General features: G+C 38.6%; 2 protein-coding genes and 1 long non-coding RNA gene across 18 annotated transcripts in view; 1 reads left to right on the forward strand and 2 right to left on the reverse strand.

The window, feature by feature from the left end:
• LOC139107836 (cell adhesion molecule 2-like) overlaps positions 1–3,647 on the forward strand; it is a 115,529-nt gene extending 111,882 nt beyond the window's left edge. For all 3 annotated transcript variants that reach the window (XM_070665700.1, XM_070665697.1, XM_070665698.1), the window contains one exon: positions 54–3,647. In XM_070665700.1, coding sequence (XP_070521801.1) covers positions 54–127 — 74 coding nt within the window. In that variant the 3' untranslated portion in view covers positions 128–3,647. The remainder of the gene's footprint in view (positions 1–53) is intronic.
• Positions 3,648–4,238: 591 nt separating this feature from the next.
• On the reverse strand, positions 4,239–5,103 carry LOC139107840 (uncharacterized). Its single transcript, XR_011546573.1, has 3 exons — positions 4,900–5,103; positions 4,421–4,587; positions 4,239–4,325 (listed from the first exon to the last, which is right to left on the reverse strand). It is a non-coding gene; the product is annotated as an uncharacterized lncRNA (long non-coding RNA).
• A 596-nt stretch (positions 5,104–5,699) lies between these two features.
• Positions 5,700–18,734, reverse strand: part of LOC139108123 (bromodomain adjacent to zinc finger domain protein 2B) — a 136,635-nt gene continuing 123,600 nt past the window's right edge. For 8 of the 14 annotated variants that reach the window (XM_070666179.1, XM_070666184.1, XM_070666183.1 and 5 more), the window contains 14 exons: positions 18,506–18,559; positions 17,226–17,424; positions 16,957–17,076; positions 16,295–16,868; positions 15,910–16,129; positions 15,065–15,827; positions 14,724–15,005; positions 14,143–14,641; positions 12,432–12,777; positions 11,275–11,396; positions 11,046–11,187; positions 10,801–10,931; positions 9,726–10,010; positions 5,700–9,509 (listed from right to left, as the gene is read on the reverse strand). In XM_070666179.1, the coding sequence (XP_070522280.1) occupies positions 9,332–9,509; positions 9,726–10,010; positions 10,801–10,931; positions 11,046–11,187; positions 11,275–11,396; positions 12,432–12,777; positions 14,143–14,641; positions 14,724–15,005; positions 15,065–15,827; positions 15,910–16,129; positions 16,295–16,868; positions 16,957–17,076; positions 17,226–17,424; positions 18,506–18,559 (3,915 nt within the window). In that variant the 3' untranslated portion in view covers positions 5,700–9,331. The remainder of the gene's footprint in view (positions 9,510–9,725; positions 10,011–10,800; positions 10,932–11,045; positions 11,188–11,274; positions 11,397–12,431; positions 12,778–14,142; positions 14,642–14,723; positions 15,006–15,064; positions 15,828–15,909; positions 16,130–16,294; positions 16,869–16,956; positions 17,077–17,225; positions 17,425–18,505; positions 18,560–18,734) is intronic. The other 6 variants (XM_070666182.1, XM_070666190.1, XM_070666188.1 and 3 more) reach the window with 3 other exon arrangements.

Consider the following 18,734-nt stretch of genomic DNA (forward strand, 5'->3'; position numbering starts at 1 on the left):
GGTGAAAGATAATGAAAAGAGAAGCTAACGAAAGTTCGTCTTTAATGTTCCAGGATCCGCAAGTGTTGCAGTCCAATGGACGATCCTAGTCGTCGCCCTGATCACATCGATCGCAGCCGCGCGATAATAACGACGAGGGTTTTTCTTTTTCCACATATTTTCGCCCGTTTCTTTTCCCACCTCCCCCATTTTTTCCACGTTGCTTCCTAAATCTTGTAAACGTTAGGAGATCGGTTTTTCCACCCTATCTACTACTAATTCCTAAACCGCGTAATCATTAATAACGCGATATACATATAATAAGTGTACGTCCATTTACGCGTCGCCGTGGCGTACGTAAAAAAAAAAAAATAATTACGTGCGCTCTAAATGTATTATCGTGCCCGCGCTGGGAAAAAAAACTGACTGACGATCGATCGATCGGTCAATCGTCTTGCGATCCATAGATCTACAAACGATCCCGCTCCCCGCGTGCTCATTTAGATCGTCCAAAGTCTCTCTACCGGGCAACGTCACGGGAGAAGACGCCTTTTGTATCGCTTTCGAGATATGATTCGATGTTATCCTTACTACGGTCTTTACAAAGGAATTTTCTATTTTCACGACATATCATTTCTATTCATACGGCAATCGCGCGCCGAACAACGATCTTCCTGAAATCGGATGATCTTTTTCTTGGGCCGAGCTTGGTCCCCGTGATTACGCTTCCACCGAAATCGTTATTGTCCCTCTGCCCGTATTCGTCTCCCTCCGGGAGGTCATTCAATGATCCTCTCGTACAAACCAGGGCTATTATAACAGCCACGAGGGCAGTCGCGAGTAGTTAATTTTTTTTATAATCGCGTACGGTAGATAAATCATTCGTGTAAGATTTACAAAAAAAAAAAAATAATGATAACGCAAAGAAAATTATTAATTAACGTGAAAATATTTTGTGAAATTAACGTAACCAGTTTCAATCTCGATATGTAATCGCCTAAGTTCAAAATTAATTTACTTCGATTTTAAAACTTCATTAACCGTGTTGCTCAGGGGGTGTGTTTGCCCAGGGGGTTTTTATTCCACGGTCGGTATGGAATTAAATGTCGAATGCCGCTAAAGAAGTAGCTCTTTACTGAATAACGTTATCTCGGTATAATAATATCTTTAAACGTGCGTAGGAGAAGAAGCATTCAGCGAAAAAAAAACCTCTTTGTGATAATTTCCAATCACTGTCGCGATTATCGCCGTGTGACATCGCGCCAACAATTGATTCGCGACTCGCTCCGAAGTATCTTTTATAAATGACTCTTTCGTTATACAAATCGGAGTTCCGTGGTCATATGTCACAGACGTCGTAGCGCGATCGAGTTGAATCCCGCTCGATAACCACGCGAAACGCTTAATCGGGTCGCTGTCGTCCCTCTTCTGACTAATTGTAAGGCATAGTTAATCTCATATCGGGAATATGTCACGCGTACGAAATTACTATCGTATTTTCGATCGATATTGAAATATTCCCGGCACAGTGCGCGCTAACCGAGCCTAAAGGAGAGGACGCCAGTTCACCGCTCGTCCCCGACGTGTCATCGTAATTAACAATAATCCCGTAATTCCAAGCCGGTATCGGACAAACGACATCGGCAAGCGCAGCTCAAATCGGCGTCTTTTTCTTTTTCTCGGTAACTACACACCGAAGCAAGGGAATTACACCAGGCGTCGATCGGCAACGAGTAGGTACGAGTAACGTGACAATTTCAATGGATCTATATTCGTACAAAACCAGGTAGAATCAAATCGCTATCGTGAACCGAACTGGATAAAAAAAAAAGAGGCATTGAGTTGCTTCAAACCCAAAAACTGCATCTATTTTCATCACAATACGTAAAACTTTATGAAAAATGTAGGTAACCGTTTATTAAATTTTTTATTTTTATTTTTTTCGCGCAAATTTGCGTGGCGTCGATTACTTTTATAAGCAAAATCATCGTTTTGAAATTTTATCCCGCTCTGCCGATGGTGAACGCCACGTGCAGTCGATAATATACTACTCGCCAACTTTATCGAATAATAACTTGGAATAAAGTTCCTTCCGTCGAAAGTTACAGCTACCTGGCGAGCACTATTAGGGTCACTTTATTCGTCGCTGTTGTATCGATTCCAGGTGCTTTTATCGTAATCTTTTGCGTAAGGGTAAACGAGAATCTGATCGTAAAAAAAGAAAAAAGGAGTACTAACTACCTACATGCATGCACATATATATATGCAAACAAATATCGCAATACAAAAATACACGAAAATAGCACAAAGACCGGAAAATCACCACCGGTAATCCACGCGTTATCAACTGTCGGCGCCGATCGATACGCAATTAAAGCTGGTCAGATATATTTCGATTCTAAAAGCGTATTTTGACTGGAAACGAGTAGCTGCCAAACCAGACAGTACGGCATAGTTATTACCTTATACGAGTGAAAAGTATAAAAAGAAAAATGTTTTTGTGATGAAAGTTCGTATTACGCGTTCGGCGAAGCCTATAAGTTCACCCGCAAAAATACTCGGAAAGAAAAAAAAAAATAAGAAGAAAGAAAGAAAAAGGGTCATGCGATAGAAAAAAAAAAAAAAGGTTCTCGATATGATCATCGCTTCATATGATATCCCGTCCTCGCCCGAGTGGGGAAACGCGCCTCTCCCTCTGAGCGTTTTCACACGGTGGAAAATATGCGACACAGATATTCGACGGAATTCCGTTTTTCGCGGAACAAATGGTGTACTTCCCTTGTAAAGCGGAAAAGGTGCCACGCGCGCGAAAAGAGAGCAGGGAAAAATTGACACATATCTGTTGAAGAAGACGGGGACCTTTGCGATTCTTTGGCGTCTCGCGACGTCAACTTGGCGCGGTTTATCCTGGAAAGATAAGAGCGAGAGCCCCAGAATAACCAAATTCGAGCGTGGGAAATAGCTTCCGACAATTTTCTTACTTTTTACGCCGGAGCGTAAGCCGGATTAAATTTATCCGTCAGATGAATAACGGAAGAGAGCTAATTATCAATAGCATTATACATATAAGAGTTTACATAATTCGTCATTAAATAATATTAACTGGTGTAATATAATTTTATTTAAAATTTTCTATTCGAAAATGTAGAAACAAAAAGAAGGAAGAACATTGTGCTGTTTTTTTATACTTTTTTTATTTTTTACAGCATTCTTTTCGCTTTATTAAAGGGATATCCAATTTTTATTTAAAGTTGCGCGATATTTGATTCTCTTCAATCATTCACGTCAGTTAGAGATATGCAACGAATGAGAAATTGGGGCCTCGCTCTTTCTATAACCACAAAAAAATGTGCGCTATGCGGGTGCGTTTGTATTATTATTTCCGAATAAACGTGAGCACACGGCATTTCGATACGCTCAAAGTATACCCTTTCGATATATTTTTCTTATAGATACTTAGAAGTACAACATTTTACGTCGCGACTCGGAGTACGCGAAACTAACAGCCGCGCATGCCGCGTTTGTATCCGTTAATCAAGTAGAAAAGCGCGTGTTTCATACAAATAATTAAGACCCTTAATATACGTGTCATATTACGAATAAGTGTTTACAAGCCTTGTAAATATGTACATAATTTTCATCGTTATTAAAATTATTCACTATTATAACGCAGAGTATGAAATATTTGCTCCTCGCTGTGCTGCAAATTCTCACGTTATAACCATTATGAAACTAGCTTTTCTCTTCACTATAAAGTTCGCTTTTATATATTAAACTATTTTGTTAAAATATATGATTTTGATTTCATTGTACAATTTGTACAATATCTTAAGATCTCGACATCGAAACGCATAATAAAAAATACAAAAATTACTGACTCACCGATTCGATGCGCAGCGGCGGAGTTGCAGCAACACAGCTCTGACGACAAGTCATTCCAATTTCATTCTTACCATGGGACCGGACGTAACAATGGTAATTCCATGGAGAATTAGCTCCGTGGGTAGTCCTAAAGTTTGCAGTTTGCGCGACGAGGAAGCGAATGATGTTGCCCACCGTTTCGATGCGTAGCAGAATTGCAGCAACACAGCCACGACGATCTTGTAACATGCAAATAAAAAATATAAGTTATAAAGATGCTCTGAAAATTATTTTTACCATTATAAAAAAAGCGGTTATTCCTATTTAATTCTTACCACGAGACCGAACGAGGCAATGGCAATTCCATAAAGAATTAGTTCCGTGGGTAGTCCTAAAGTTTGCAGTCTACGCGACGAGGAAGCGAACGATGTTGCCCACCGTTTCGATGCGTAGCGGCAGAATTGCAGCAGCACAGCCACGACGATCTTGTAACATGCAAATAAAAAATATAAGTTATAAAGATGCTCTGAAAATTATTTTTACCATTATAAAAAAGCGGTTATTCCTATTTAATTCTTACCACGAGAACGGATGGAGACATAATATCGTAAAGAATTAGCTCCGTGTGTAGTCCTGAAGCTTCTAAAGCTTGCTTACGCGACACGGAAGTGAATGATTCTGCCATCTTGCGTATCCGGCGCGAACATCTGCACACGGCTGACAACCCCATAAAAGTTGCTCACCGTACTATCAATTCAAAAAAATTTTCCACTTTTAATGCATTTATTCATCCTTTCCAATTTCGTTACAATCTTTTTAAGTTTCTGCATAATTTTAATACTTTAAATCATTCTAAAGCAAACCAGAAATTTAAGTATTACGTATATCAATGTCAAATCAAATAAATCGACGAATAACACATTTAAACAGCTCAACGATGCATTAAATAAAGATAAAAACTGTTATCGTTGCTTTTTTCTGTTCGACGCATCATTGAGACGATATTACATTACATTTTATAGGTAAAAAAAAGTGTCACAGTAATTGAGAGATTCTTACCACGACGGGGAGTAAACGTTTGCCTTTGATTCTACGTTCAGCAAGTTCTTAGCGCTCTCTTCGCATATATGTATACGTAGGTACACTGAAAGGCAGATGTGATAGCTGGAGCGATAGCTGTTAGCGTACGTAACCTTACTGTGGTGTGCGTCGAATCTCACACGAAGCGCGTACGTAGATGTGCCGTAGAACGCCGGTCGCCGAGGACTGCTGAGAAGGAACTCGCCCTTTAACGGCCGAGGAAGAAAATCAAGACGAGAAAAATCACGTACGCTAGGCCGTTCCAGCACACTATACATACGTACGATATTTCTAAACTCCAACTTTTGAAGACTCCTCCGGTTTGATTTGCGCCTCCAGAAGTAACCGATGCGATCCATTCTGAAGTCAAGATTGCCACTCTAAAGTCAATTTTGTTGCACCGATAAGTACTGCACGTACCGCGAGGGTGGCAAATTCAAATCGCAACGAGTCATTAACATTGTCTAAGAACTTTAAAAAATAAAATAAATATCAAGTTTGAAATCAGTTTTAATTTAAGAATGATTAAAATATCTGAACGTACGAATTAAACAAGTTTAATACATTTGATTTTCTCAAAATATATTTAGGTCATCAAGATTTAGTATTAAAATTTATTTTAATTTAACAAGATTAATATTAAAATAAAATTGACCTATAGATCTATAAAGTCTTTGCCCTTCTTTTTAAAGCCTACATCAATCTATACTTGTAAAGTTTTATTTTCAAATGCCAGGAGGTCTTAACTGTGCACGTAATTGGCGAAAGAAAAAAAAAAATTGCACTATATAGATACACGCTTCGCTTACACTTTATTAATTCATTTGCAATACATTAATTAAGTCTGTTTAAATAGCATCGAGGCTACCTAACGTATGCCTTCGTGTATACGATAGACAAACAATCACCTAACTTAAACATTTCTCTTTCTCTCTCTTTTTTTTTCTTTCTCTCTGTTTTTCATTGTCATTCGCACCCATGCATTCTCATTTATCTTTCGCTCTTTTTTCTTTCATTCTCGTGCTTGCTCAGTTACTCTTTTCCCACACACTTCCTTCGTTTCTCTTTATCTGCTCCGTAAATCGATATCAATTATTATTACTATTACCATTGTCTCTCATTTTTATATACTATATATATATATAATATATATTTATATATATTTATTTATTTCATTATTTATACTATATATATATATGTATATATATATCGTAAGATCGACGTTTAAAAACTAAAATTCGTATAAAAAGCGTCGTTATTCGTACTAACAATTTAACTGTACTATTTAAATAATAATTAAATTTTAAAAAATTATTTGTTTCTGTTGTTGCGTGTCGGTTTTGTCGTCTGAATGTATGAGATGTCTAAACGTATCCGCTACTGTATGACAATGCGAGGCGCGGTGCTCCAAGCGGCACAACCAGTGGCCTCATAAAGAACAATCGGTAAGATCGACAAAATGCCCCACAATCTGCGCTTTACGTCAATGAATTTATACATAAATCAATCGCAAAAACTTATCGTATGTTGCGAAAACCCCGTTTGCATTTTCTTTTTTCTTAAACTGATATCAGACGTATTGAGAAGTAGAAACAAAAATCGAAAGGGAAAATTAATACAATTATTTACGATTTTTGCTAATTAACACGCCGTGCGTCTTCGTGACGCATTTAAACACTATATGTTGAGAAATATAATCGCTAATAATTGAATTTCCAAGTTCTTATAATTATAAGATTTTCTAAGTTCTTGGATTTTAATCTACTCAACAAATCCTTTAAATAAAACTGGCAGGGTATTTCTCGGCGCTTGACGTATTTATACGTTATAGAATTTATAGTCATCGCGCAATCTCGTCAGCGATCTTACCGGATGTTCACTTTTAAAGTTACGACGCTCCCGTTTCAGTCGCACTCCGAACGATATTAATTACTTTTTACTTCGTAGTCGCTTCTTTGCTGGCATTTATATTCTAACTAATACTTTTACACGCTACGAATGTTTTTTTTTTTTTCCTTTTTCTTTAAACCGTAACCATTTTAATACGTCACACTACGGCTGAACTCCTCTTTTCTCTCGCTATTACCAACTATTTTGCTATTACGAGCAATAATGTACATCAATTACATACAAAACAAGATACAAGTGTTAATGTGCTTTCGTTACATCGTCGACACCGTCTCGCGTAAGATAGTCGCATTCACAAAGGTACTACTACGTTTATTAATAATCGAAGATATACTCTCCGCCATTTGATAATCTATCGTTCACGTCGTACTATTTCCTTCACGTTTGTTCTACGGTGACATTACGACACTTCGTTAAAAAAAATCTTTCGACAATCGACCGATTGTCGTTTCAAAAAAAAATTATGTGCTGATAGAAGAGAACCGACTCGAGCCTTCGCGTCGTCGAGCTCGACGGATGCAAGTAAAATTGCAATACAATTCTTACATTATAATAATACTACGCACGGTGTAATTACGAAAGTCTATCTTTCCAATGACAATAAAAACGCAATCAGGTTTGTTAGTCTCGAAAAAGAATTCGTTCTTTTAAAAGCGCTTGCTGCTGCAATACATTCCTCTTAACACATTCAAATATCTCTAGTAATGTCGTCCCAGAATAATTTTGTCGTGTATATGTTGCGTTGATTCGGAACCTTTGTGATATATGACGAATAAAAAAACAGAAAACTAAATCAATCTTATGTTTTCATGGATAGAGAACAATATTTCCGCATAAAACACTCAATTAATTACATTGAAATAATAAATATTTTAGATTGACGAGTTTAAAACGCAATGCGAATCTCTATAACGGCAGTGAAAGATTTTGGATCTGAACACGCAACGTATAATTCGAAACAACGTTATGTTGCGTAAAATCAAGTAGATGGAGTATTCTAAAAAAAATTTGTTTCTACAAAAAGTTTTCAACGTATCACTCATACACAGAGTACGCAAGACTCGACACACAGTTAATCAATTAGTGAGGAAGAATTACTGACTACATTTACAATAACCGCCTAAATTTCTTCACCTTTAAAAAAGTAATTGCAGTTAAATCCTATACTTATTAGTTTGCCAGATTTTAAATATTCGCGAATCAATACAACAGTCACAGTGAAGACAAATAGTCTTAGAATACTGATGTGTGAAAATATGAATATTTTCTTCTTATATTACGAATAGTTTCGCTCCGTGTACATCATGCACGTCCTTTGTCAATTCACAAATTAAAGATATCCGGACCTAAATGCAACAGACGTAAGAAACCAAAGTGGTTCTGCGAAACGGTGTTAAGATCTTTCCTTCAATTTGTAATACAACATTCGGATAGCCAAAATAAATTTTATTCGTCAAATTATTTATTGTCGGACGCAAATTATCCGATCGTCTCTTTCCTCGTGTCGAGAATAAATCAATCTTTGTATATATATATTTATATATAATTTCGGAATAAAAATTATTCTGGGTATTTGAACTATCATATTACAAATTCAAACATTAATTTCACTCATCGTTTTGTCTATTCTACTTCTACGGCGAATAATACCCTTATCGTGCTCATCCGTGGGCAAATGTACGTTCAAATGTATGCATGTAGTGACATGTGTACAATATATGTATATAGATTCTGTATACATATACATTATATTCATATTCATATTAATATATACATATATAACTTCTCTCTTTTTCACATTTATTACTTTGCAAAATATTTCTTTTGCCGACGACGTGCCGACATTAAGCCCGTATAATACAATCGCAAATTACATTTTTGTCGCTTAGGCAAATGTTCACATGTTTATCGGTAAGTACAATGACCATTCGCATTGCTCCAATCAACGAGGATCGAAACGATGCATGTGTACTCCTATCTGATTAATCACGTCAACGTCGAGAGATGCTTGTTACCGCAAATCGAGATCCTCGACTTAAGTGCAAAGTACTTCCTTCGCATTTTCAGCAATATTCCGAAGCCGAATGTCCGATCGGCTGAGAACGTCTCGCTATAATACTTTACAATGAGTAAGTTTGACGAAAAACCGCGTCGTAGATGCTAACAAGGAAATAAAGTACGAGACATTCGTGTCACAGTATACTCGAAGTACTAGAACGTCATATGAAACGCGAGAAGAACGCACTCACGTATGTGATGAACAACAAGAATGGATGATACGACAGGCGAGAGCGTATTCGCGTTTACAACGATTACTATTAGTACAATGGAAAGTTTGATCGGCCGCTAGAACGAGACCGACTAATGCTCGGAAGTGAAGTGATAGAGGGTGGATCAGACCCTTTCGACAGCCGTCGATCTATCGCGGTCCGTGACGCGGGCGCATATCCTAATAGTAGAAGTGAGCGAAGCTGTTGCATGTGTTGCGCGAACGTACCGAACCTCAGCTATGTGTTTGCGGGTGCGGAGGCGGTGCGCCGGTGATCTCGGTCCAACGCATTTCGAAGAAACTGCGCATCCCATGGCCGGCCTTGCCCACAGGACTGTCGTCCTCGTTGAATACCTCGCAGTTGATGAACATCTGCCTGACATCGGCGCAAAACTCATCGCGAGACTTGTACCTGCATCGAGAAGCACTCGTTGTGAAAAACTCCAGCTTTCCAATTGCCGACCAAAGTTGACGATCGGTTAATAATTTTTTTTTTTTTTTTTTTTTGCGATTAGTTTGTATACATGTTAGATCTATGAGCCCGTCTTAAACCAAGAGATTTTGAGAGAAAGGCAGCTAAAGATAATACGTTCATTAACTAATCGCTGGCGCATATTGGACAACTTACGCGGAGTCCTGCAATTTCTTCTTAATCGTACTGAGATCCATGGGAGTTTTTATAATTTTCTTGTAGGTCGGGAACTGTTTGGTGTTCACTGGCAGGAGGAACGGCCAGGCCTCGTCCTGCTGCTCCAACTGTTCGAGAAGTATCTTACAAGGCGCCAGCTCTCGTTGTTGCTTCTTCGTGAGCGTCCGATTGTTACCCTCCTTCCGTGGTGAGGCGGTAGGTGTCGGCGGTTCCGACGAACTGACATCCTCTACGTGCGTGTTCGATGCAGTTGATGGCGTTGGACTGCGGCGCAAAACAACAGAGAAATTATTTGCACGATTAGCTTCCGTTCTGCAGGAGGTTTCCCGTCATAAAAGCCTCTGGACGAATGCGCAAGGACGAATTGCATAAGATTCAATCGTGTGTCCGGCTGAGACGGGTACGCTGCTCCCGATGAATTATTTGCGTTTCTCTCTGACTCTCTGTCTCTCGTTCACTCTTTATTACTTTTCCGTTCTATTTTCGCCCTCTTGCGCTCTCTCGTTTTTTTTTTTTTTTTTTTCCGACTCGTCATATACGATCTGAGGGCGGATCTACTGTTACGATGAATATTTCTGAGAAAATACCTATCCCAGAGTCGGCGATCGCAAATACACTAGACAACGATGTATCATGAATGTACAGGGTGTCCCGGCGGAGAAACTTGAGACAAAACACTGAAGGAAGGGAAATCACTCGAGAAAACCTATTGGCGACAATCGTCTTTAAAGACCAAAATATTGGATCTAGCTTCTCATAGAACACCCTGCATGAAAGGAAAAGTTCCTCGAGACGACAAAAATTCTCGGCGATATTGCGACACGGGCCGAGGATTAAATAGGTAATCGCATGAGTACAGTGTATACAGATAGTTTTCGTATACAGTTAGATTCATTTTGAGATTACTTTATTTAATTGGGAATAATACTTGTCCGCCATTTGCGGTTGCGATGAATATTATCAAATCATTCATTATAGCTGTTCTAATATACTTCGCATGAAACGTCATTAAGCCAGCAACTTGACAATGTTTGTTTGTTTTTAACGTAATCACCTAGCTGGTGGATGATCAGAACTTTCACTTTCTCTGGCGCCTCCCCCTTTGGTATGACTCCTTCGACTACTATTTCTCTTCTTTGGTTGTTTACTGTGGCAATTAGAGCAATACCATTTTCCTCGTGGCATCTGTAAACGGAGCGTGTTTTATACAATAAAATCTATGCTTGATAGCAGCATAATTTTTTCTTTACTTTGTTAACAAGATGCCTCGAATACGGATATATTTCGGCGATTACTTACTTTTGGCATGATTGGATTATGGCAGTCAGTGTGATAAGCCCTAGGACAAAGTTCGCATAGAACCAGGTTTTTACCCGCTCTTTTTCCACACACTAAACAATTGCGTTCACCTGTTGCTTTGTTCATACATTCGTGACAATACCTAAATACAAAAAAATTTAAAGTTTTTTACACAATTTAAATTAAAATCAAACAAATATGAGAATATGTTTTAAAAAATGTTACCCACCAGTCACCATCGGGAATGTTTTCCATTTTTGGACGGAAACAATAAGTATGGTAGCCACGGTCACAGCCATCACAGAGCAGCAGTTTATCTTCGTTGTCTCCACTATGACAAAACTGGCAATTCTGCAACCAAATTAAATAAACATCTCATTTAAGAGAGGATAAAAGAATTAATCTTTCGTATAGCTAAAATAGCATGATTATAGCATTGTTAGTTGAGCATTTACACATTTTTTTTCGAAAGCAACATTAAAGCTCTATGTGTATCCAATTAATAAGCACAAAATCACGATTAAAAATAACAGTTAAATTAAATAAAATATTTATAATAAATTAATTTAAAATCATATAATAAATAAATATTCATAAAATAATAAGTAACCGGAATATATTTTTAAGTTTTGATTTTCATGTATCACATAAGATATGCACTCAAATTAATATAATTTAAATTCGTGCAACAATACAAATGTCAGCCATAATAAATCAATCATATCAATAACAAGAATAGTAATGGGATTTTTTTCTTTAAACGCATATAACGTAAAAAAGCCAACTAAAGCTATGCGAATATAAAAGTTACACAACAAAAGTATTAAACAATTTAAAAAAAATAAAAAAAAAACAACAAATAACTAGTAAGCGGCAGTTTTGCATGCAACCGTTACGTTAAACTCTGACCACCATTGAATGTACATTTTTAACGCACATTTCACGATTTATTATGATTGAATTTATGTATGTAGACATTATGTGTTCCAATATTTAATAACTTATAATTTTGAAATCGTTCTATCGACAAACGCACGTTTATAATTCATGTGGACGCGCATCAATTACAATGAATGAAAGAAGTATGCTCAGGTATCGCGAGAACAGAGCGAAATCCAACGGATGTATGCAAATTTGATTGCCTTATTCTTCGCACACGTAATATATATTAAAATTTTGGAATGATACTGAAAACGCATGTATTGTAAAAACATTGTCGCGTGAGAAACATATCATTTAGGCTCCGGTCATCGGATCGAGTAGACACCTGTCGATATCCATTCGAGGCGACGTACGCTCTGTGAGCCATTCAAAGGACAGGACAAAGGTATCGGGAACAGGGATAGCAAAGAACGATTCGGTTAGTAAGTTAGTGCGAATACCCACAGAGGTCTGAGAAGTAGTCAATAGCTGTTTGTACTGATTGGTAGCTTTGAGTGAGACGCAGCGGTTTCGTAGCTTGGCGCAGACCGAGTTTCTAGCTGTAGTTAGACTCACAGCCTTCATGATGCTCTTGTCCCAAGCGATGCTGGCCTCGAGCATGTAGAGTGCCATAGCAAGTTGCGCCGATGTATGCGCTCGTGCCGTCGCCTCCCGCCAAGTGTTTAGACCTCGTGGCGTCGTTTCCTCTGGCGGTGCAGGCGCCTGGTTATTCTGCTCAGAATTATTTGAGTTTGCATTAGCAGCCGCCGCTTGTTCCGCCTTAAGGGCTGCTAAGTTAGGATCTCCCGTGCTATAAAATTAAAACAACAATTTAAATGTTAATTGAATAGTTTAAGAGCGATAATAAAAACCACTCTAATCAATCATATTTTATTTAAGATTTATTCATATATTTATTTCAGTCTGATTGCGGAGATTTCTCTTCTAGAGAGATCGCGCGAAAAAGACAGAGTTCAAATTGACGATCGAATCGTATCGTCTGTCTCACTCCCTCATACATGGTTGTCTCTTTCTCTCCAAGGGCCGAAATCTCTAGTGGCCATTTTAGTTTAATTGCGGAGACTCGGGCGCGCGGACGTGTTGCTAATCGCTCCGCAATTACGCGTATTTTCGACCGGAAATAGGAAGCCTCGCATTCGAAATAAGTGTCAACGTCGTTAATTCGGGAACGAACGATTATTTTTTGTACTTTTTGTTATTCTACTCATCGTTTTTTGTTTCAAAAAAGTGTTTAAAAAAAGAACAGGTTATATCGCGGGCGGAACACTCGGAGCGCTCGGAGCGCTCGAAGCGTCCGACTTGAATCTTGCCGTGTTCGCGATTTTCGATCCGCTTTACTCGCCACTTCCTTCAGTGGATTCCAGCGACTTCCATTGTCAGAGAGTGAGATCTGCATCTCGCCCGTCTTCGCCGCGATCAAGATTCTTAACTCGTTTTGAACAAGTAATTTTTTTAAAACTTGAGGAAAATAAAATGCGCGCGGGAAACATTTCGTATCGCGACCCGTCTCACTCGCAAACTCTCGGCGTTGTTCATTTTGCTGACGAGAAATGACCGAAGAATTAAATGATGATTTTTGGATCTTTTAAAGTGCAAATTTATACAATAAACAATCGTTCGTCGCGCTTTTTAATTTAAATCGTAAAAAATCGCCGCGTAATCACCGTCATTCTTTCGGTCGTTCGTCTGTCGAGTGATAGTGTTAGTGATAGTGATTAAAAAAAAAAAAAAAAAAGCAGAGCAGTGTAATATAGTGTCTAGTGATTTGAAGTGCTGCAACAGGTCAGGATAATTCAGGATACTATCACGAGGATACTACAACTAGGATACTACAACCAGGATACTACAATCAGGATATTACAACCAGAATACTACAACCAGAAGGAAGGAAGGAAGGAAGGAAGGAAGGAAGGACGGACAAACAGATGGAAAATAACCCAACCTAACCGGAAAATATAAAGGTAAGTGAACGGCAGCACGCCGTTAACCGTAGATGACTCAATTTTAATTATTGTAAAAAAAATTATTATAATTAACAAATGTCCGAATGTAATAACGCGCGCGAACTAGAATCTTTCGAAAAGCAACGCGCGTGTAACGAGCGCATGGTTTAGTCCAGTAATCGTAAATAAAATATAAATAAAAATTATCTTACCAAACACCTAAAGGCGGTTTCAAGTATCTCCTTTCTATAGCTGCCTCTAAAGATAGTAGCCTTTGCCGCGCTTGTTCGACTGCGCTAATCTTTTCCATTTCATTTAATTTCTCAATCTCTTCGGCCTCCTCTGTTCCTGCTCGCGGCGGTAGCTTCCAGCCTTTCACCTGCATACTAGCATTAGCTACTTTATCTTCAAGCGCTTCCACTTGCTCCAAGAGTTGAGCATCTACTCGTAGCGCAACTTGCTCGCTCCAATTGCTCGGATTATCAGGCTTTGGAATGGGCGTGTTGGAGTCATCTGGTTCCGCTTGAAGTTCTGTGGCAGCGATATTGCCAGGATCCACATTAATTTTACCAGTTACGGCTAGAAAGGATTCCATTGTCGCCCACGTTGTGCGTTTCAACTCTTTTTCTCGAACGCCGCGAGAATGTAGATGTTCAAGAAGTTCTTGGAACGTATCAACGTCTATTATCCTCCACCAACCGTATCTCAAATCTGTATAAAATTATATTTTAATTAGAGATTTGAAAAACAATTCGTATTTTTATTTTAATATTCGCGAATTAATGCAGCTTACCTTTTGAGACTGGTTTGGCTTCACCAGGAGGTGGTAAACCGTGCACTTTCAAATATTCTAACTGTACTGCCTCATCTTGAGTTAATATCAGAGGCGCTGGACTGTCGCATCTATCGTAGCTTGGACTAGCTGGCGGTGGGAATACTGGAATTCTAAGCTCGGTCGGTTCGGCTATACCAAAGATTTGCTTAGTGCTAGGTCCCGGAGTATCGCACGTTTCGCGCGGCAAGATGGAAAACCAATTAGGCTCGGTGTTGCTGTTATCTGAAATAATCGACATGACTAATATTAATTAGAAATATTGAAGAGTCTGCCCTGGGTAAAGATTTATAGAGACTCACTAGAAATAAATGAGCCGTTGAGTTCCTTCCCGTTGTGCAGATTATTGACGTGGTTGAATTTGTTGTCGCCATTCGGTATCGTTTCTACAATCTTATCCTCCATCGATTTTACTAGAGGCTTAATATCTTCGTCCATTTCTTCGTTCTCTTTCTTTACTTCCTCTTTCATATCGACATCCGTAATAATCACCTCTGTTTCCTGTTTTATTTCTTCAGACGTAACATTTGTCTTCGCATCTGTCATTGTACTATCAACATCGTTGTTTCTTTTTTCCCCTTTAATATTCTCGGAACTTTCCGAGCTGCAATTTTGTACAGTCTCTTTCTTACAGTTAATCTCTTCGACTTCGGACTTTAGCTTATCTCCATGAGATTTAATATCCTCATTCTGCTCACACGAATTGTGCTTTTTCTCATCTTTGACTTCGTTCGGTGCCACATTTTCACGATTTTCAGAATTCATCTTGCTTTCACCGTCTTGCTTTACCTCAGACTTCTCTTCTACCGGCATATTTTTATATTTTTCGTCGAGGTCAGCCTGGAGTTCGAGAATTTCTGGTTCGGCGCTTTCCATAGCTTCCACAAAGATCCCGCCAGCGCATGCTAATTCCCAATATCTCCTCCAATACCTATCTTGGCCGAATATATGTGCACGAAGCTGTTTGGAAGAGCTATTCAGCTTTTGCAGTTGTTCTTCTGATTGCTTTAATAACTTATCCAATTTTTTACCCAATTCTTCGCCAGACAAATTTTTATCTTCCTCCTAAAAAAAGAATTTTTCTACAGTGAGTATCAAAGAAATCAATTAATTAATAAAATAAATAAATAAATATTTTATAATGTACCTCTTCTGGCTGAGTACCCTCACTTTCATTCTCGGACATATCTTCTACTTCGTCCTCATGATGAATTTCGTCCGGTGTAGGAGTCGTACCTACCGCAGTGGATGTAGTGTTACCTTCTTCCTCACCTTCTTTCTTTTCGATAGTAATTGTGTCTCCAATTTTGTTCACAATAACGCCCACTGCTTCCATTCGGACTTTTCGGCTATGTAATTGTCTAAGCCTATATAACAGAGGTACAATTTAATCCGTAACGTATCTTTAATTAATTTAATTTAGCTTCTCCTAATATATTTTTAAAAAAGAATTATTTATGACTATTTTTGACGAAATTATTAATTATTATATTAATCAATTTTATTTAATTTTTATATATCGTACAACTTACTTTCTAATTTTAGTATCCAATACAAATCTCTCTTTTCTCAGTTGAGCTACCGTCTCGAGGCTACCCTCTATCTGTCTGATCACAGCCTTATTTTGCAGCAGCTCGTTGCAAAGAAAAGCGAGCATTTGCGCCTTATGCGTTGGATTCAACGCAAGGAAAGGCTTGTCTCGCAATCTTTCCGACATTTTCCACGTTTCGTTGTTATGTAAGTGCTCATAAAATTGCGCGTTCTTCCCCGAGCAAGTTGAAGCGTAATCGCCACCGTTCTGATGATGATCGGCAAATTTCTTATCGCGCTCACGCTCAAGGCACACCCCTGTTAGAGCTTTTACTTCGCCGGTTGCGTTCGCGTACAAATAAATTCGTAGTACTTCACTGATATTGGCATGAGTGATGTCAGCCTGACGCAAACTCTGACCCAAGCCAGTAGTATGTCTAGCTGGTTGCGGAATTCCCGGGTCCTCAATGGCACACACCAACAGATGCGTCATAACTGACAGCATTTCTTCTTCGGCTTCTTCATCATTGAGAAGAGCGAGTTGAAGACTCTTCAAGCTTGGTAACGATTCCATATCTGCACAAAATTAAATCGATAAAAAACAATCCCATAGATAAAACAATGAGTGAGTTTTATTCTAATAAATGATGTAGAATTATCTTACCAAATCCTAAAGTCTCTCCGAAATTATGTAAAAATTCAAAGACCATGACAATGTCTGCGAATGCTTGTCCGGGAAGCTTAAGTCCAGGTATTCTTTTAATTTCTGGCAGTGGTCTGTGATCTGAAACATGAGTTAGAATTAGAAAAAAGAAAAAAAAAAACGTTTAGTCTAAAACTCTCGTTAGAAACGCATGAACTTTGACACTCAAGTTCTTAGACATAAAAACAAAGTTTTCTTAACATAGTATTAGTTACTCTTTGTTCTCGTACCTGTCAGCTCCATATCCTCTACGGGCTTGCGAATTTGTTCAATCAACTCCATTTCGACTCTTCTCTGTTCCGCTCGCTTTTCCTTGGTCGCTATCCTCTCGGCTCTAGCCTCCAGGCGTTTCTTCTCTTTCTCCTCCATCTTCCGACGATTCTCCAGCGCCCGTACCAGGGCCATATGCTGCCTCCTTCTCTCCCTCTCCTGCGGTCATCGTACATTATTACAATAACACACAGCAAAATTAATTGGCGCGTTCATGCAAATAATATCGTCTCAAAACAAAATTGCGAATGTAGTGTATATAGATTTTCCGTTAGGTATTGCCAATAAAGCGTAATATGTGTGTGGAGTGGAAAATCGCAAGAAGTTCTATAAACGTTTTTGACTAAATTAAAAAATTCTTAAAGAAATCTATTTAAAAATAAAACAATTTTTTCTTTCTCTTCTATTAAAAATGTATTATTTGGTAATTTCAAAATGTTAAATTAATTAAAATTTTTAAAGGAAAATAAAAACTTCAATTAATATTCAAATTATATTCAAACTAATGTTTCTTGTAATTTTCCACTTTATGCCTGCGTCACGCATGGACCACGGGCCAAACTCTACAATCGCCCCAAATACTCTTCCACGCACATTACACATTACGAACAATATTATTAAACGGATGCACTGATAGGAGAGCAATCCGGCGCGTCGTAGCGTAAAATCGCTCTTTTATTACATTTACAGTACGTAAAAAACCGTGCAATTCTAACAAACCAGATCTAGTGAAACCGAAACTACCCGAAACGCCTCTCTCAACCGGATCAAACTTGGAACTTTCAAAAATCTCAAGAGAAGTTTTTATCGAACGCGTTTTCGTATAGCAAAAGTGATAAATTTTACAGCTTTCCTAGCACCCCAGGTGTGAACGTGTGCTTTTCTTTTCTTTTTTTTTTTTTTTTCTTTCTCTTAAGATGTAAGCTTATGAACTGCAATGATTTGTGGAAGCTGAAAGCGGATACGATCACGTAAGCGAGTTTATTGCGTTACGGATGAAGATACGGTGTGTATCGAGGTGTTGAACAATACGTGAAATCGCGACACGTGTTCCATAACAAGCTATCGTTAAATCGCGAATTTACGCCCGTTGAAACTTGATGGAAATGTAACGCATAAGCCGTTCTGTACACGCCGCAGGTTGCGATGTAACGCGGAGCCGATGCGAGTTAGTTGCGAGAGCAAGTCGCTAATTTGTTAATGCCGGTCTGTTAGACGCTAGATTGGGTACGTGACATACCAGCTCGACGGTGTAGAGCATCTCGCGCTGCTTGGTGAGCTCCTGCATGTACATCTGCGGCACAAAACACATCCACAGTCCACTAGTGCTCAAACCGTCACACTCAATCTAACAATTTTTCCCTCGCTCCTCTACCGTGTAGATGTTCTCTACTTATCGGTCTATCTGTCTGCCACAGAGTTAAATCGTGTCGCGAAATTGGCAGCGTGATCAACCCTTTCGCGACAAG

This window comes from Cardiocondyla obscurior, linkage group LG14, assembly GCF_019399895.1.
Source record: "Cardiocondyla obscurior isolate alpha-2009 linkage group LG14, Cobs3.1, whole genome shotgun sequence".
NCBI classification, from domain to species: Eukaryota; Metazoa; Arthropoda; class Insecta; order Hymenoptera; family Formicidae; genus Cardiocondyla; species Cardiocondyla obscurior.